This window comes from Saccopteryx leptura, chromosome 5, assembly GCF_036850995.1.
Source record: "Saccopteryx leptura isolate mSacLep1 chromosome 5, mSacLep1_pri_phased_curated, whole genome shotgun sequence".
NCBI lineage: Eukaryota > Metazoa > Chordata > Mammalia > Chiroptera > Emballonuridae > Saccopteryx > Saccopteryx leptura.
This window is the reverse complement of record NC_089507.1, coordinates 183,280,881-183,301,235: the sequence shown is the minus strand read 5'-3', so window position 1 is coordinate 183,301,235 and position 20,355 is coordinate 183,280,881. Positions and strand designations below refer to the sequence as shown.

At 42.3% G+C, this 20,355-nt stretch overlaps 1 protein-coding gene across 4 annotated transcripts in view; it reads left to right on the top strand.

Moving 5' to 3' along the window:
- MACROD2 (mono-ADP ribosylhydrolase 2) overlaps positions 1-20,355 on the top strand; it is a 2,059,933-nt gene that overhangs the window by 1,942,240 nt on the left and 97,338 nt on the right. For 2 of the 4 annotated variants that reach the window (XM_066387117.1, XM_066387115.1), the window contains 3 exons: positions 11,600-11,662; positions 15,330-15,362; positions 17,346-17,414. The exons of 1 other annotated variant lie outside the window; for it this stretch is intronic. In XM_066387117.1, coding sequence (XP_066243214.1) covers positions 11,600-11,662; positions 15,330-15,362; positions 17,346-17,414 — 165 coding nt within the window. The remainder of the gene's footprint in view (positions 1-11,599; positions 11,663-15,329; positions 15,363-17,345; positions 17,415-20,355) is intronic. One more of the 4 variants, XM_066387116.1, reaches the window with a different exon arrangement.

Below are 20,355 nucleotides of genomic sequence, written 5' to 3'. Positions count from 1 at the left end.
CCTAGTTAATGACTGAAAAGAAATCATATGATAACTTTCTGTTCTTACTAGTTCATCATCCAGAGCCTGGACCAGTGGTTCTCAAAGTGTGGTGCCCAGACCTACAGCAATAGCATCACCTGGGAACTCGTTAGAGATGCAGCTGCTCAGGCTTCGTCCAGCTCCACTGAACCAGAACTCAGACATCTGCATTTGAACCAGCCCTCCAAGGGCCGCTGGTGCACGGAGAAGTTTGAGAACCACTGCTCCATGGGCCTCTAGAAGGAAGGTACTGCACCAGAGGGAGGACAGCTTTCTGGGCCCAACTTGTCACATGAATAAAACATATGCTCGCTCTGCTTCAAGGTGTGTGGTTTCTGCCCTTGGGGGAAATAAAGGGAATGATATGTCGACATTTATTCTGGGACAATGTCAAATAGCTATTAAGTAAACATTTGGTTAAACAAAACCAGTGCTGAAATTCTGCAACTTTTAGAGAGAAATAAAAGACATAGATTATAAAGCACTGTTGTTTTCATAGTTGATAGTAAGTTTAGGAGTGGTTGTCAATTTTCAGCATTTATAGGAATTCTAGTTTGTGTGAGGGCACATTGTTATAAAACGTCCGTATTGAATTGTGGGAAGCCCATACATGGTTTTCATCTTATACTTCAAAATTCCAAATCAGAATCTTAAAATATTTATTTTCATCACTTGAAACGGCATGTTTTAATACTGAATTAGCAGCTGTTTCAAATGGTAATGGGGGGCTGCCTGCCACTTCAAATACACGTGGATTGAGCGGACCCCTCCCTGAGGTCACCCGCACTCAGCATGTGCACGTCTTTGCCCAGGTTTCCCCAAGAGCCACGTGGACAAAACAGAGTGGGTCACTGAAACACTGCCTTCAATATCTGTCATGTAATTCAGCTCAAATCTCTAACATTTATTCACATTTACATCTATGAGATCACATGTTACAATTTCCGCTGGGTAATTGTCTTTAGCCTCCGTCTCACCTCCTGCAGGTAGATGCATCTCATGAAACCGCTCCATCCATCTTCGTTCTGTCAGCTCCCAAAGGGAAAGCCTTTTGTCTTCCGAACAGGCTAATGTATTCCCTCTCCACCACCTTGAACTTTGTAGGTACTCAGCAAACATTAATTGATGACAAAGATACCTAAGAGCTTTTGAATTTATTCATGAAATGATTCTTCTGTTTGGAGGACATCTTTATCCGCTTTCTATTCTTCAACAAGAAAGTGAAAGTGTTTCTTCCTGCCTGTTTTGTACTTAACATCTGCACAGAGCACAGTGTGTGCCTGTTTTAAACAAATGTGCAGGCAGACCAGTTATCTCAATTCAGAAATATAACTGACAATACGGAGAAATAGTTTTTAGAAGGAAATTTAACGTAGGGGATTATATAGTGAATGGCAAAGCGCAGGTGGTGTGTTCAAGAGAGCGAGAGCACAGAGACACCCTGTTGTCATGCTCCTGTGGACTTTATTCTGATCATATTTCTGCTTATGGCGTAGACACTGGGTTAGGCATAGCCATCTGAAAACCAGTGGAATCTATGCTTAATTCAATGAGTAGAGTAGCCATACACATCAGCCTAAGTTGATTTCCAGCCCTCATTACACCATGAAGTCACTGAGAGTCTTTGGAAAAGTTGCTGAATTCCCATTTGTTGGTTTCCTAATCTTTAAAAATATGCCACATTAATATATTTCTTATTATTGTCATTCTCTAATGGTTATTTATTGTAGGCAGGATGCGTTGTGTCCCTAGAGGTGCCACAACTTCCCCAGGGACGGTGGTGCTAATGAATAGTGTTTGTAAAGTACTTGGAAATCCTTGGATTAGAAACCAACCATGTCAGAGTAAAAGTATTGTATTAACATGCCATCTGGGAGAACCATATGTTATCTATTAAGGAGGTATATGTGATATTGAAAATAACTCTCTGGAGCACTGCCTTGTGTTATTTTTATACCAAGATATGCCACGGCAAGCTTTGGTATGCCAGGGTTATGCCTGCAGTGTGGCGATGCTGCAGACTTCAGTCCCTCGGCAGGTTTTGTTGAGTTCCTTGCTGAGCGCTCAGCTCTCTACCTACCATCATATGAAATGTATAGAGGGGATGGTCGCACATTACCATCTCATGTGTTTCCTTTCTTCGAACACGTGTCACACTTAGATCTCCCTTGACAGACACACACATGCTCTAAAACAGCGGTTCTCAACCTGTGGGTCACAATCCCGGAGGGGGTCGAACAACCAAAACACAGGGGTCGCCTAAAGCCATCAGAAATACATATTTTATTTAAAAATGTATTGTATAATAAATATGTATTTTCCGATGGCTTTAGGCGACCCCTATGTTTTGGTCGTTTGACCCCCGCCGGGGTCACGACCCACAGGTTGAGAAACGCTGCTCTAAAACATCAAGTTCAATTATTTTCTCTTCCTTCTACTGGGCAAGCATGCTGTGCAGGGACATTCTCAGAAAAAGACAGGACCAAGATGACTGTCTTCTCTGTCGATCATTGAAGACCAACTCGTAGATCTTACATACTCTTTGTGAATGGAGCATGCTTGTACAACCATGTGAATGTATTCCAAGTAGAACTAGTACCAGCTATCAAGACAGCATGGCTCAACATTTCCGCAAACTGACTGCCCTTGTCCTGCTGCCTTCCAATGTGTTTCTAAGCCTCTAGTCTATAAGGCTGTATGACAACGAGTTCCACAGTTATCTCCACTGGCCGGAGGAGGGGTTCCTTCTCCTAGCTAGCTGCTCCAGTAAGAACACAAATGATGGTAGGTGTTGTTTAACAAGAGCCTGGGCCGTGTCTGTCCCACATGTTGTATGAATCTTATTTTTCACAAGTAACCTTATATTTCATTAGTATATTCCTGATCATCTTGGACTAGATGATATATATATATTTTTAATTTATGAGGTAGTCATGCAAGCCCAAGCAAGGGGAAAGCATAATTCATCAATTCACAAATATTTATTGAACACCTACCATGTGCTTCTTCTGGGTACTTAGGGGACATCAATCAGTAACTAGACAAAGATCCTTGCCTTGGAGGCATCAACAGTCAAGTGGGGACAGATAGACACAAACAATATACCTACCATATTTAAGATGATAAATAGTTGAAAAAGAAATAAAATAAGCAGATCAAGAGAGAGAGAGTGGAGTATGTGGGGATGGGAAGATTTTACTGTTTTAAATGGAGTGTCCAGCAGAGACCTCCTGGAAAAGGGAACATTCGCTCAAAGACTTGAAGGACCCGGAGCAGAGCACTCCAGGCCCAGAAGATGGGCAATCCAAAGACCGGAGAGCAGAGGCCGGCGTGTGCTCGAGAGGCAGCACAGAGGCTGGCGGGTCCGCAGGCCAGCGCAGAGGCCAGCGTGTGCTCGAGAGGCAGCACAGAGGCTGGCGGGTCCGCAGGCCAGCGCAGAGGCCAGCGTGTGCTCGAGAGGCAGCACAGAGGCTGGCGGGTCCGCAGGCCAGCGCAGAGGCTGACGTGTGCTCGAGAGGCAGCACAGAGGCTGGCGGGTCGGCAGGCCAGCGCAGGGTGTGCGGGAGGAGGCCAGAGAGAAGTCGGGGCTGGAAAACAGGAGGCCTCTCCGTCCCCCAGGGCCCTGATGCCTTAGAGCATTTGAGCAAGAAAGGGGATGATGTGAAGTACATTTAAAAAAAAAATTTCTTTAAAATATATTAGATTTTGGTGAAAGAGGAAGGGAGAGAAAGAAAGAGAGTGAGAGAGAGAGAGAGAGAGAGAGACAGGAACCCAGATCTGTTCCTTTATGTGCCCTGACCGGAGATCGAACTGTCAACCTTCTGCACTTCAGGATGATGCTCTCACCAACTGAGCTATCTGGCCAGGGCAGGAATTACACTTCAAAGCAAACAATCTGGCTTCTAGGTTGAGAATAGACTTTGAGGACAAAGCTGAAGGATAAAAACACGTTAGGAGCCATTGCCACAACCCAGGAGAGAGGGGATGGAGGCTGAACCTGGTGGATGAAAGCTGGTGGCTCTACCCATCACCACATTCAACTTTTAGGAACCATTATGTGTGATTAAAGAGCTGTGACATTTAAAATCTAATCCACCTTAATGAGGTTCAACCAGAGGCTCAGTAGACACCAGGTCTTTTTCTACATCGGGAACTAAAATATAGTTCAAGCAAAAAAGTAATTACCACTTGGGAGGAAATGATGATTCTTTTTTACTCCCCTGACAAGTGCTTGTGGGGACTCGAAGGATTGTAGGCACTGCGCTCGGTGCTGAGGACATTACAGGAACAGCAAGGGCATCGTGCTCAGCCAAGGACTGACCATTCAGCTCTCAAGGGTCAGAAGAGGTCACAGGAATCTGTAAGCCCAGAAAAAGAGTCCTCAGGCTTTGGCATATCTGGACCTAAATTTAAGTCCCAGTTCTGTAACTAATTGTGGGACTTCAGGGGAGTTACTTGACCCCTCACAACCTTGATTTCTTCATCTATAGAAATGCAGATAAAAGTCTAACTCAGTAAGACTGTTGTAATTCCATGGTAATGAGGATGAAGTGTGTAAGTGTCTAAGTGCCGGGTGCCTGAGGGCCCCTAGGAAGCAGCAACCATCACTCAGGTTAGATGGTGACCGTGCACCTCTTTTTATCTGCACTCAAAGAGGCACGTGGTGCATTAGAATAATGAGGCAGCAAAGTCGGGAATGTACTTTCTAAGATGAATCTATTTAAAATAGCTCAATCTGCTGATGACAGATCCAAAACAAAACGTTTAAATATCTGAAACTAACCTTCCCCCTCCATCCTTTTATATTCCTTCCTTCCTTCCTTCCTTCCTTCCTTCCTTCCTTCCTTCTTTCCTTCCTTCTTTCCTTTCTTCCTTCCTTCCTCCTTCATTTCCTCCCTCCCTCCCTTCTTTCCTCCTTCCCTCCCTCTTTCCTTCCTTCCTTCCTTCCTTCCTTCCTTCCTTCCTTCCTTCCTTCCTTCCTTCCTTCTTTCTTTCTTTCTTTTCCTTCCTTCCTTCCTTCCTTCCCTCCTTCCTTCCTTCCCTCCTTCCTTCCTTCCTTCTTTTCTTCCTTCCTCCTTCCCTCCCTCCCTCCCTCCCTCCCTTTCTTCCTCCCTCCCTCCCTCTTTCCTTCCTTCCTTCCTTCCTTCCTTCCTTCCTTCCTTCCCTCCTTCCTTCCTTCCTTTCTTCCTTCTTTTCTTCCTTCCTCCTTCCCTCCCTCCCTCCCTCCCACCCTCCCTCCCTTTCTTCCTCCCTCCCTCCCTCTTTCCTTCCTTCCTTCCTTCCTTCCTTCCTTCCTTCCTTCCTTCCTTCCTTCCTTCCTTCCTTCCTCCCTCCCTCCCTCCCTCCCTCTCTTCCTCCCTCCTTGTTTCCTTTCTCCCTCCCTCCCTCCCTTTCTCTTTCTTTCTTTCTTTCTTTCTTTCTTTCTTTCTTTCTTTCTTTCTTTCTTTCTTTCTTTCTTTCTTTCTTTCTTTCTTTCTTTCTTTCTTTCTTTCTTTCTTTCTCTTACCATTTTCCTAAAGCTGAGCTGGGCTCAGTACAGCTGAGCAAGGATGGTGTTCACATTGAAGGAGTCAGTGTAAAGGAGATGGCAAACACCAGGTGGAGCTGGGCCGGGGCCGGGGAGGCATGTCTGTATCAGATTAAAGGAGACTAGAGACATGACAACTAAATGCAGCCCGTGAGCCTCAATCGCTATGAAGGATGTTATTGGAAAACTGGCAAAGCTTGAATGTGGTCTGTGGTTTAGACAGTAGGAATGCCATCAGTGCTAATCTCCTGATCGTGAGGGTTGCACTGTGGTTACGGGAGAGAATGTCCTTGTTTGTACAAAATATATGCTAAAGTATTCAAGGCTGATGGGTATGATCAGGGGCTAATTGTGTCTCCATCTTGCTCTCAAATGTTTTAGAAAAACAAAAAATTGCTTATAACTTTCTGTTGTCTAAAATCATGCCAAAATAAAAGTCCTTTAGCATTAAAACAACAAGTCTGGAGTTAGAACCTTGCACTCACTTGGCTTAAGTGTCAGACAGCTCAGTTCTCCATGTTCTTAGAGTTCTGTGTTAATCTGTATGAGATTATAGCCTCGTTCTCAGCTATTTTTATACTAAAAGCCATTTTGTCACTTTTTTGCTGACCCCAAATTTAAATATCTTACCCAGACATGAGTATCAGTTATCTTTCCCAGGAAGTAGTAGTGGATTTCGGCATCAGCTAACTGAGTTGACACCCAGCTGCCAGCACTTGCTCGCTGTGGGATCTTAGGCGCATTGCTTTAACATCCGTGTACTTGAGTTTCCATAGTCATGAAGCATGGATAATAATAATGGCTACCTCACAGAGGTACTATGAGAATTACATTTGATCATCTATGCAGAGCACTTAGACACTGAGTAGAACATAACCAATATTCAGTGAAAGTTCGCTGGCATTAATTAGTGTCCCGCTGCCCACACGGCCCTGATAGATAAAACAGAAGCATCACGGATGACAGTACATACCCTTTGAGAGTATGCCCCCTGATATAGGCAGCATTTATTTGTCAAATGTGTGTCTCCTAGGGAGTTTTGAACTACGCAAGATGAAAATGTAGCTAGGTGGCAAAATACAAAATGAAAGACTAATTTTTTTTATAAATAAAAAGTGCTAACTCAAAATATATCTTTGAGCACCCCACCCCACAAACTGAGAAGAAAATTAATGTAGCATTTGTATTAATCAGCTACTTTACGATGATACTGGGCAACAAATCACCCCAGAATGCAATGCCTTACAAGAGAAATATTTCTGTCCGTGGTAACAAGTTTGCAAGTTGACTGTGGCTTAGCTGCTGCAGGTTGTGTTGTGCTGGGCATCTCTTTTCAAGGGGTGAGTGCCTGGGCTTAGCTCAAGTCTGCTCCATATATCTCTCTTCTTCTCCTTCTTTTTAAAAGATTTCACTTATTGATTTTAAAATGTATTTATTGATTTGAGAGAGAGAAAGTATGGGGAGGGGGAGACGAGTGGGAAGCATAAACTTCATGACCGGGCAAGCCCAGGTCTTGAATCAGTGCCCTCAACATTCCAGGTCCACGCTTTCTCCACTGAGCCACCACCGGTCAGGGTCTCTCATCTTCTTTAAACCAGTGCTGAAGGGCGTCTCTTATCTCAGCAAATGTCAGGAGCACAAGCACCAAGTCAATTATGCAGTATATTTAAGTCCTCTGCTCACATTATGTCCATTAATATTTCATTAGCCAAATCGAGTCACTTGGGATCATGTTCAACATCAATGGAGTAGGGAAGCATTCTCTTCCCAAAATGAGAGAACACTGAGTTGTATAATCCATGACAGGGAAATAAAGAATTGGGATCTATAATCCCATCTGCAAACCACAGCATTTGAATTGCCTATGCTTTGTGTCTAGAGATCTTGGGGCCTTCACAAGACATGGCAATAGTACACCAGCAGGCAGGAAGCAACAGAGCATTTCTCCAGTAGCAGGTATGGTTTCTTTGCTCTGGTTTACTTCCCATTCCCATGCACAGTTCACAAAAGGAACTACAAATACCAGGAAAGTAATCTGTGGCCATGACATTGAGATTTTGTCCTTGTAAAATTCTTCCATATAGAACTGCACATGGACTGCATTCTTATCTTCCAACCAATGGCGCATTCCTTCCACATACATGAATCCACTTTGCAGCAGAAGTCTCTTATTTCTATTGCTATAGAATGTCTGAAGTGTCTTGCATATATTATATGCTCGGCATATTTGGGTTAAAACAATGAGGAACAGGGTACTAATACTAATACTGGAGAAACAAGAATGATGCAAACACGAAAATTATTTCAGGTCACTGGGCTTTTGGGCATAGAAAAGTAAAGGATTATGTGACACTCCACATGAATGCTGTAGAAATTTATCATCTGAAGTAAAAAAAACAAACTTTTGGAGTATTAACTAAGAGAAGTTAGGTTCTGTATGAGATTTTTTAGGCTAACAAAATAGCGTGTCACTTACCTATATTTCTGCATGTTTATTATAAGCCTTTAAAATCCCTTCTAAAAACCACGTATTTAGATTTTGCACTCTGCTCAACTCTTATTGTTTATGTGCTTCCGGTGAAGATAGCTAGACAGACAAGGCCGATAAAAGGAAAGCTTGTCCTCATCAAATCCTTACGCGTAACTGTGTAATGGGATTTCTTTTTCCCTCCCAGTAGAAACCCACTGTTTCGCTAAGAACTCACCCATTTGAGACATTTAAAGTGGATGAAAAGTTATAAGCCAGCCAAACTGTCCTTTTAAAAAGAGAGCGAAATGAATGCTAATCTGATTGCCCAAGAACACACTAACCCGGCTTGGAAAGCAAGACTTCTACGCTGGTTCCCCCTGCTGGATTGCGGATGCATGTCTTTGGAAATTGATGAAAGCAATACCCTGAACCTTTTCATTTGAGGACATGTTACTCAGATGACAAATCCAGCATTCTTCCAGAATGCATGTCCTCCGTAATAAGCATGCCAAGTGTTTCTTTTCTTTTCTTTTTTTTTTTAATAATTTTATTTTTTTAATGGGGTGACATCAATAAATCAGGATACATATATTCAAAGATAACAAGTCCAGGTTATCTTGTCGTTCAATTATGTTGCATACCCACCACCCAAAGTCAGATTGTCCTCTGTCACCTTCTATCTTGTTTTCTTTGTGCCCCTCCCCCTCCCCCTTTCCCTCTCCCATTCCCCCCCTCCACCCCGTAACCACCACACTCTTATCAATGTCTCTTAGTCTCACTTTTATGTCCCACCTATGTATGGAATAATGCTGTTTCTGTTTTTTTCTGATTTACTTATTTCGCTTCGTATCATGTTATCAAGATCCCACCATTTTGCTGTAAATGTTCTGTGCCCCAAGGCAGAAGTGCTGTAACTAGAACACAGTGCAGCCAACATTCAGAGTGGAAAACAAAAGCACACCCCTCCTGCGGCTGTGTTAGGGAACCAGACTGCATGCGCCTTGATAAAGCTAAAGACCCGGTAACAGAAGATTCGGAAGACAACCATACTAGGTTTTGTTATTTTAAAGCTATACTCAGGAGTCTTACCATGAATTTACTTTTTATGCATTTAAAACTGCTGGAACCAATTTCTCACCTTCCTGTGACTTAATTGTTGTTTCTCTTTCCCTTTGTATCTTCTTCTTGTCACAAGAAAACTTTCTACCCCTACTCCATAGGAGATGTAACCAGACTAATTTTAAAGGCAGCCTGTCACGCCAAGCCTATCATAATCTGTGTTAAAAGGTCTGCTGCCTGGTGTGCAGGAGTCCCAGGTTCGATTCCTGGCCAGGGCACACAGGAGAAGCGCCCATCTGCTTCTCCACCCCTCTCCCCTCTCCTTTCTCTCTGTCTCTCTCTTCCCCTCCCACAGCCGGGGCTCCATTGGAGCAAAGATGGCCCAGGCGCTGAGGATGGCTCCATGGCCTCTGCCCCAGGCGCTAGGATGGCTCTGGTTGCAACAGAGCAAAGGCCCAGATGGGCAGAGCATCGCCCCCTGGTGGGCATGTCGGGTGGATCTTGGTTGAGCGCATGCAGGAGTCTGACTGCCTCCCCGTTTCCAACTTCAGAAAAATAAAAAATATAAATAAATAAATAAATAAATAAATAAATAAATAAAAAGATCTGTCTGTTGGGTGAGACAGAAAATCTGGCAGACTTTTTCCTGCTTGACTGAATCCATCTGATGAGAGGAAGAGGGGACTACTGACCTGCATTTCTAACACATGCTCCTTCACCAGTTTGGCCTTGTTAAGGGAGCAAGAGCAGCAGCCGTGGTTATATCCTTCCCAGAGCAAAAGCCAATGTTGTCGCCCATTCCAACAACCAGGGAAAGAAAATGTCAGGTCCACATGTGGTACTTATAAAAAAAAGCCATTGAGAACATGGGTTTAGATAGCTACAGAGCTGCCCCCAGTTTTCATACTAAAAGTTATACAGTTTTAAGTTGTCCCCCAGGACAAATGGCATAGTGCAGGGCAGAGGGAATTCTATCCATACGTACATGTGCGTTGATAGCATTCCTTCCCCACTGAGTGTCACTAGTTATTTATTTATTTACTTTTGTCATGCTGTTATAAACTTTTTCTTTCATCCAGGCCAATTCTGAGTGTGTTCCCATCTGCAGCTCTCTTCGATGGGTTATTTTTCAGAGCTGCTTGGGGAAATGTTTCCCCACTGCTTCTGAGGTTCTTGCTTTAGCTCTACTAGCTGTGTTCTCTTCCAGGGAACACTCATCATCCTTGTGCCTCTGGATTTACAGCTGGTTGTTGTAGTAGATGATGAATCAAAGCACTCAAGCAAAACCGAATAGAGTGATCTGGGCCCGGTTGTGGGTCAGGAATTTTAAAAGGGCTCAGCTGGGTGGTTCTTCTGCTCTTTGTGTCTGTGGCTGAGGCCATCACTCAGGTGCACTCAGCAGGCAGCTGGGCCAGGTTAGAAAGTGCAAGAAGGCCTCGCCCACAGACCTGGCACCTTGGTACTCTGCCACATGGCTCGCTCTGTATCCATGTGCCTCTCTCCATGTGGTAGGCTAGCCCAAACATCTTCACAGCATGATGCTGGCTTCCCAGAGGGAGAAAGTAGAAGCTACTAGTCTCTGAAGCCTTAGCTGGGAGGTCCCAGGACATTACTTCCACATTTTATTGGTCTAAACAAGTTACAGAGCCAATTCTGGTTCAAAGGAAGGAGTGAGAGACAAAGGCTCCGTGACCATCTTTAACCCACAGTAATACATGTTGGCAGCTTCTTCTCTGTTTGCTGTACTTTAACTACATGATTTATCTTCCACTTCTGTGTCATATATAAATTTATCATTTAAAAAACCTTTTTTTTCCAAACAAAGAGAGATTTGGAAGGCCTCCCGGAAATGAGTTATAAAATATGCCTCTATTTGCCTTTGAAAAGTTTGTTTTCCTACACATAAATTCACAGATATTTATTATACATTTTAAGCCAAAACAGTTTTTAGCCAGTTTTTAGCATCTAATCACCACTGTACCTTCCCAGTTATTTATTTTTTAAGGGTTTATGTACTATACTGTAAATTGGACCAAAACTTGCTCAAGACAAAATACTTCATAGCATAGATATGTTAGATTTTAATGTGTACAATCAATAAAAGTATTTTTTTTCCCAACATGCATCAAATAGGAAAATAAAGGTCATAGAAACTTATCCAAGTTTTCTCACACAGTATACATAGCTTGAATCAAGGGCGGAAAGATCGGTTTGAAAATCTGCATTGCATTTTGGGAAATGCTGTGCAAGGAGAGAGATGTTACTAGGACTGCTGAGTGAATTTTGTTTACTGCAGTTCAACATTTCATCAAGCCAATCGCGTGCTAGGGAACGAGTCTAAATGCTCCTATTTATGTGGCTAATTTTTCTGTTTCATGCCTCTGATTCATCTCTGCCTTGCTTTATGGGGAGTCATGCTACATTGGTTACAATTAATTTCAATGCTGCCTATTAGCCATAAAGAGATATTTCACAAATTGACTTGATTTCATTTTTCCCCCCACTGTGGTTTTCTTTGTTAGATGAGAACGGTCCGGAGGAAATGCCCAGGGCGGAAGACGTGGAAGGGCCGAGTCAAGAAGCAGGTGGGCTCAGATTTCTTTTGAGGAGTCTCCTAGGCCTCATCCACAGAGGTGAACATGACTTTCCTTGGTGTTATTTTCTGAAAATGCTTTTACTTTTTCCCAGATTAACCCCACCGTTCATTCAGGTCTCCCTCAGGAAGTCGCCAGCCCTAGTCACTGACTCACAGGGGACATGGTCATGTCTTATTCACCAGTTCCATTTTCTCCCACATGATAACAATTTGCTTAGCAGTGATCTAAGAGGGGTGCACAGGGGTTGCAGAGCCAGCTCAGAGCTTGGCTGATGTAGGGCAGGTCCAAATGAGCAGATGTAGTTCGGAAGAAAAAAAAAAGGAATGAGAAATCTCTAAAGGAACTGAATCAGAGGTTTCCCTTCCACGATAGGAAGAGCCGTGTGTCTGCTCGTTCCCCTGGACGTGGTAGGAGAGGGCGTCATGGAGCCTGCCTGCCCCACACAGAGCTCAAGTGAGAGCCAAAGTCATCACGACCTCTCCTCCGTTCACTAGAGAACAGATGTGTCAAGTCAATGTTTATATACTGCTCACAAAAATTAGAAAATATTTTAAAATGAATATGAAGCAATAGGAAAGAAAAAAAGAAGCGTTTGATTTTTTTTATTATTACACAAGAACATCAAAAAAGCAAATGACAAGTCAAAGAAAGTTGTTCGATTATGCAAATGAGATGCAAAACCAACTTTTATTTCATTGGTGAAAATGCACTATACAAAAGGCTGAAAGTACTGGAGTATCTGCATGTTCCCTGATCCCCGAATTTTTGTGAGCAGTATAGATTTTCAACTGTAGATTATAAACCGAACATTCTAAAAATAAAACAGCCCTTAGACTCAAAAAGAGATGGTCATCACCTTTTATTTATCTTCCCTTTCTACCCATTTGTGTACTTGGGCACACTCTCCTGTAAAAACAATAGGCACCTTTATGTAGCTATCCACATAGCCGCCCAAATCAAACTAGCCTTCTTTTCTTTCGTTTCCAAGTCATTCTCCCATGCTAATGAGCCCCACATGGGGGGGGGGGCATCTTTGAAATAGTGGGCTCTATCTAATGTGGGCCAGGCTAGGCCATAAGCTGAACTCTTGGAAATAGACCGGGTAGTGGGAGAACTTTTTCACTGAAAACTTCCGACAATGTTAACCTTGGAACTTTTGCGGGAGAATGGGAAGCTTTTATTATTAACCTGGAAGATGGAATTGGGGAAGGCCAATCAGAGAAAGCACTGAAGCAAGGCAGCAAAGACCTCGCTCAGCTGCCACTGGGTCAACAGATTCTCCGCGGAAAAGCAGAGCCTGCCATGGAATGAATTCTGACACGGCACACTGTGATTACTCACGCCCCCACCCAGCTCCCGACCCACACGGCATTATGCTCCGTGGAAGATGAGTCTTATATGGAAAGCTGTCACTGTTTTTTCTGTTTGGGGCTGATAAATATTAGTCAAGTCATGGCTGACAGCTCAGGCCATTCTAAGAATTCAATGCTCTGTCCCAAACTATCTTTATTAATACAGCTTTTTTAAATCCTTGTTTATATTATATATACAGGCACACACATTTATCGCTGTTTTACTTATTCACCTTTTTTCCTTAATCCATTGAAAACAGTTTCTTTTGGGATTTGGAATCATCTTGCCTGTTAGCGGACAAGTAAAGTATGACCCCTCTATCCACCTCTTGGATCCATGGAGTCAACACCACAACTTGGGAACTTCTCAATGTGAAGAAGAGTCCTGAATGCACACCTGTGGGGCCTCCCTCGCTCTTCCCAGTGGGGGCAAAGGCCCAGTGGCCGGGTTCATCTACGACCCTGGCTAGTGTGGACATACATTGCTCTGCCCACCCTGCTGGTCTCACAGCCTCCCTCGTCCACATGCAGAGAAGCTGAAGACGTGTTTCTGCTTATTAAACCCCCACTGACTTGCTCTTATTCTTCAAAACTGAAAATATTTGTTTTTCATTCAATATAATTTTCAATTTCTTTTTTGACAGAGATTCAGAGAGAGGGACAGATAGGGACAGACAGACAGGAAGGGAGATGAGAAACATCAATTCTTCATTGCAGTTCCCTAATTGTTCAGTGATTGCTTTCTCATATGTGCCTTGACTGGGGGTGAAGGGGCTACAGCAGAGCAAGTGACCCCTTGCTCAAGCCAGTGACTTTGGGCCCAAGCCAGCAACCTTGGACTTCAAATCAGAAACCTTTGGGCTCAAGCTAGCAACCTCATGCTCAAGCTGGTGAGCCTTTGCTCATGCCAGTGACCTCAGGGTTTTTTGTTTTTGTTTTTGTTTTTTTTTTTTTTTTTGTATTTTTCTGAAGCTGGAAATGGGGAAGCAGTCAGACAGACTCCCGCATGCGCCCGACCGGGATCCACCCAGCACGCCCACCAGGGGTGATGCTCTGCCCATCTTGGGGCGTCGCTCTGCCGCAATCAGAGCCATTCTAGTGCCTGAGGCAGAGGCCACAGAGCCATCCTCAGTGCCCGGGCAAACTTCGCTCCAGTGGAGCCTTGGCTGTGGGAGGAGAAGAGAGAGACAGAGAGGAAGGAGAGGGGGAGGGGTGGAGAAGCAGATGGATGCTTCTCCTGTGTGCCCTGGCCAGGAATCGAACCCGGGACTCCTGCACACCAGGCCGATGCTCTACCACTGAGCCAACCGGCCAGGGCCAGACCTCAGGGTTTTGAACCTGTGTCCTCTGCGTCCTAGTCCAACACTCTATCCACTGTGCCACCACCTGGTCAGTCCAATTTTTTTTTTTTAATTTAGAAGTTAAATTTAATGAGTTTACATTGACCAATAAGAGTACAGGTTTCAGGTGAACATCTCTATAGCATTTGAACTGTTGATTGCATTGTGTGCCCTTCACCCAAAGTCATATCTTTATCTGTCACTGTATATTTGTCCCATTTGTTTATATACAATTCTGCAGGCCTCTTTCACATCAAGAAAAAAACACAAGCTCAAGTTAGCACAGCCCACCAGTTATCCTGCAATCTTAATCAAATCAAATCAAAGATGTAGATACTTTTTCCTCATTTAACCAATATATAGCATGAGTGAACAGGCGCCATCTGAGCACTGGGATATATGGTAAATGATAATACCCCTGCTTCCTCAAAGCTCATATTCTGGTGGGGAGGGTCCAAACATAAACATTAAACACCAACAATAGTGTAAATAGTGACAGACACCTTGCAGAGAAATGAGATAATGTGGAAGGAATACTGTGAAGGCCACTTTTCATTGACTAGATTTGGGGATAACTCAGAGGAAGTGATAATTAAAATGAGATTTAAGTAATGAGATGAGGAAAGTGCATTCAAGTGGAGGGAACAGAGGACTCAAATGCCTCTAGGCCAGTTTGGGTTTGGCCTGTAGGAGAAAAAAAGGTCGACTGGCTGGACCTGGTAGACTGGAAGAACAAGGTTGTAGGTTCCAGAATATTTCTGAGTGGATAAGATTTGATTTTCCTAGAACTACAAGCCAATGGGAGTTTGTAAGTAGTGGAGATACATAAGCTCGCTTTGCCTATAGTTAATAATGGTTAAAAGAGCCAAAGTAAGAACAGTTAGAAGGCTATGGTAGGAGAGCAATGATGGTGACTGCTGGAAATGGAGACAAAACCGGACTAGTCTGTGTCACGTTCCACAGGTAGAGGAAAACGGGACATGCTGATGGATGCAGGTGAGGAATGGGGGAAAGGAGAATAAGTCCTAGGATTTTAGCTTTAGTAACCATGAGGATGATGCTACCACTTACCCATATGATGTATAGAGGACTGGCCACAGGGCACAGTTTTTTGCTGAGAAAGTTAATAGCTGAGTTTTGGCCATGGTAAGTTTGAGAGGACTCTTACTGGTATGATACATGACTCTGTGTGTAGGGGCAGGCATGGATAGGAGATAGAGGTTTGAGAGTCACTGTATATGAGTTCTATTTAAAAGCATGAGACTGAGTAAGATTCACTAGAGAGAACGTGTAAGTAAAGAAACCGTGGGCCCAAGACATCTTCACAGTTAGAGAAGTGGCAACAGGAGAGAAGGAGCAGCCACAATAAGAATTTGTGTCTGAAAGGACAGAGTAAAGGAATGGTGCTAAGAAGTCAAGTCAGATAAGAGGAACGAAAAGGCCACTGGATTTGGCAGGGAGGTCTTCAGCACCTTTGATAAGATACTTCTTAGAGGAGTATTGAAGCCATTTGGAGTGGGTATGGAGAGAGTGTGAAGTGAAGAAGTATAGAACAGTAACTTAGGCAACTCTTTTAAGGAGTTTTACTGTGAAGAAATGGGAAGATATGACATCAGGGTTAATCAGCCTTTTTTCTAAATAGGAGATTGTCACTTAACAAAAGAAAGTGATTCATCATCTCCAATTATCTCCCTACTAAAATTTTATTCTCTGTTCCAATAGAGACATGACCTAAAAGTAACAGTCATATACATTATGGATAAAAGATATGCTAGAAAGTTTGATTTGTCATTAAATGTGGGTTAGTTGCCATGCATGTATGTCTGACTTGTTAGTTCTAGGATCCTGTTACTATATGAAAAAACAAAACAAAACACATATTCCTTTTTCAATTGTCCAGTATTAACCATTTCAGATGCTTTTGATAATCCTTTATGTCTTAAATTTACCATTTTAATGTCAACAAGTTAATTATCTATTATCCTGGAGGCCAAACGTGAGTAGAATCACAGGGGTTCCAGTGACCCTGAGAAGACAGATAAACTGTGACGTGGTTGATTACTGATATGAGGGGACAGGGCCTCCCTTTCCCCACTCTGTGCTTGGGTGACGAGAAATCTCAAAGGGCTTTTGACGCTTTACTGCAAAGGTCCCCCTTCTCCCGGGCGTCGGCCCTGACAGCTATTGGCCCTGGTCCCTGCAGTCTGACAGCCTGGATAATGGGGCAGAAGTGCTGTGCTAAGGAAAACTGAACTAACAACACGCACAGAAAAGCAGTTTGTAGGAACTTGCAAGAGTGTCCTTCCTTTCACAATCTGTTACTAAGAAAAATAATGTGCCAGTCTACTAGAAGTGGGGAAAAAGCCAGCTGCTGAAGTACAGTAGTATCAACAAAGAGCGCTTTTCACCAAAAGATACTTTGTAGTTCTGTCTTTATTATTATTATTATTTTATTGATTGATTTTAGTGAGAGAGAAACGGGAAAAGAGAGAGACAGGAACACCAATCTGTTCCTGTATGTGCCCTGACCGGGGATCGAACTGGCAACCTGTGTACTTTGTGACCGCACTCTAACCAAACGAGCTATCAGCCAGGGCTGTGGTTCTATCTTAACCAAAGGTTCTGTTTCATTAATTATAAAAGGAAAGTTTACAATTAATGAAACATAGTTATTACAATATCATTGACTATATTCCCTAGGCTGTACTTTACATCCCCGTGACTATTTTGAAACTACCAATTTGTAGATCTTAATCCCTTCACCTTAAAAAGGCAGTATTATTTTATATCTGTCACTGGTGAGTACTAAAAAATCTTTCTGTTGTGTTTGTCTGAACCCCTTCAGATACTGTTCAGTATATTAGAGCACGGAACGGGCTCATGCTGCCTGTGGCGGAGTGGGGAGGGAGGTTCAGTGGGCAGGGAGGCTCCGCTCTGACAGCGTTAACCCTGAGACTGCTTCTCCGCTATTCCTCACAGACGGCGTGCGTGCAGCCCTCGTGCACAGCCCTGCTTCCCAAGAGGCAGCTGAAGTCTGTGAAGATGAAGGTATGAGGCTACTTACTACATCTCAAAAAATATCACAAACTCTTAGGAGACCATTTGGGTTTTGTTTATTTGGAAACATGAAGTCATGAGCAAAACCTACCTAATTCTCTTTAAGCATCTCTATTTCCAACACAATCCAATATCCCACCCACTCGGTTTTATTCCCTATCTGCCCTTTTCGGAACTCATACATACATTTACATTTGTCCCACTTAAAAGAAACTTGGTGAAACAAGAGGATGGTCGGAGAAATTATGTTTAAACAAATATAAAAAGGCATCTCTGCTGATATATAGCTGCTCATCAGGAATAGTTTGAAAGAGTGGCATTTGAGAAGCACCACCCAGAGAGCTTCATTATCTAGACATAAGAAAGAAATGTTGGAAGGCATACTTAGAAAGAAATCTTTGCAAAGAGCATCATTCCTCATTCTATGGACAAGTTATTATGAGGACATGTTGCTGGCCCAAGTATCTCCAGAACAAGAAGAAAAAAGTCAAAGAAAATTTGATTTAAGTTCTAGGAGAAAATTTGAGGGAGACATGGTGGGGGACATTCATGTGTGGATGATATATATATATATATATATATATATATATATATATATAATGCCTGATATCCACATGTATATATATTATCTAAAGAAAAATAAAATAGTTCTTTCTTCTCTTCCCTTCCTGATTAACTGTTCCCACACAAAACAGTAATATTATTGTTTTTGGCGTCTATGTTTTTTATATTTAATTTTTCAATTACAATTTACATTTACTATTATTTTGTATTAGTTTCAGGTGTACAGCATAGTGGTTAGACAATCTTATACTTTACAGAATGGTCTCCTTGATATTTTAAGTACCCTCCTGGCACCGTACATAGTTATTACAATATCATTGACTATATTCCCTAGGCTGTACTTTACATCCCCGTGACTGTTTTGAAACTACCAATTTGTAGTTCTTTATCCCTTCACCTCAAAAAGGCAGTATTATTTTATATCTGTCACTGGTGAATACTAAAAAATCTTTCTGTTGTGTTTGTACGAATGAACATCTGATAAATCACGTGATCGCCTTGGAACCTTTGGATACGCAGAATGTATTTCTTCAGTTTGGAGTGATATAAAAATAGACCCATACTTGACAATTGATACTAGCTACTCCTTGAATTAGTATTTAGAAAATCAAAGTTGTCTTAACATTTTAATACTCAGCTATTTACATGGCACATTTCATTTTATGTTTGCCTGGTAGGTGGGTTTTTCTAAATGAAGTGTCTGTGTAGTGAGGGAGTTTGAGATGGAAGAGGGCTGCCCCCAGCTAGAAAAATACGTTCCTTATTCCTGAAGAGGGATCTGGGTGGCCCAACACAGCATCCTCTGCAGCAGTGGTTTTCAACCATGGGTCCACAAAAGAGCTACTGTGTTTCCCCATGTATAAGATGCACCTTAATTTTGGGGCCCAAAATTTGAAAAAAAAAAATTATTACAATAAAGTTATTGAAATCAAGTTTTATTCATCATAAAATTCATACAACTCTTCATCTGCACGAAAAAGCAGGAAATGCAAGTAAAGAAAATCTAGAACCATTGTATAAGATGCACCCAGGTTTTAGACCCCAAAATTTTCAGAAAAGGGTGTGTCTTATACATGGGGAAATATGGTAACTACCCTCATGTTGTATGAAGGTTATACAACATCAAAGTGACTAGCTCTTTTGCAGACTGGCATGAAATTTCTGGTGGACTACCACTAATGCATGGATCCAGAGTTGAAAAACACTGCTCTACACTGTTATTTTCAAAGGTCCTTTATTTTTGTTCACTGTCACTTTTTAAATAAATCTTTTAGCACTTCCTTTCATATACTCAGATATGTGTTGTGACATTTCTGATTTTATGTGGTAATCTATTCCTGATTTTTTTTTACAATTTTAATCCTTTTAATTATTTATTTTATTTATTTATTTTTTTTTTTACAGAGACAGAATGAGTCAGAGAGAGGGATAGACAGGGACAGACAGACAGGAACAGAGAGAGATGAGAAGCATCAATCATTAGTTTTTCATTGCGCGTTGCAACACCTTAGTTGTTCATTGATCGCTTTCTCATATGTGCCTTGACCGCGGGCCTTCAGCAGACCGAGTAACCCCTTGCTGGAGCCAGAGACCTTGGGTTCAAGCTGGTGGGCTTTTGCTCAAACCAGATGAGCCTGCGCTCAAGCTGGCGACCTTGGGGTCTCGAACCTGGTTCCTCTGCATCCCAGTCCGATGCTCTATCCACTGCGCCACCGCCTAGTCAGGCTATTCTTGATTATTTTGTATATCAAAATATGCAAATAATGCCTGATATCCACATAGGTTCTGATAGGAAACTCAAGGTCATCTTAGAGAGGGAAATAAACCTGACCAAGTTAAAGTGAAAAGACAGAAAGTAATGTTCCTCCTACGTAAATAATTTTGGACATTCCAATCTTTTAGCTGTGATAGAATGTCATGTCTTAAATGCCATGAAGTTGAATGGCAGAGGTTAGGAAACAAGAAAGATAATCTAATTTAAGTGTTTCAAGCTGAGGTTTTTTTCCTGTTGCATTGTTTGGTTTGCAGATATCATCACATCTTTCTAGAAACATACTGTTTGTGATGTTTCTTGATGCTGTTAAGATCTCACACATTAATTGTCATGCCAGAATCAATTTCTCAGAATACTTCCAGGATTCTTTTCTACATGAAACGTGTAATAGTGGTAGCTCCAGAGACTTCTACCACATATTACAAATGCAGTTCCCTAGTAATGACTAAATGTGAAGTTTTAAAGATTTTACTGAAATAATTGTTAATATCCATTAATCCCTTGAAGGGAAAAGTGTTTTAAAATCCCCAATAACATGTAATCCACTAAGCATAGAACATAGATATGATTTTTGCCTGTTTCTTCTAAAATAAC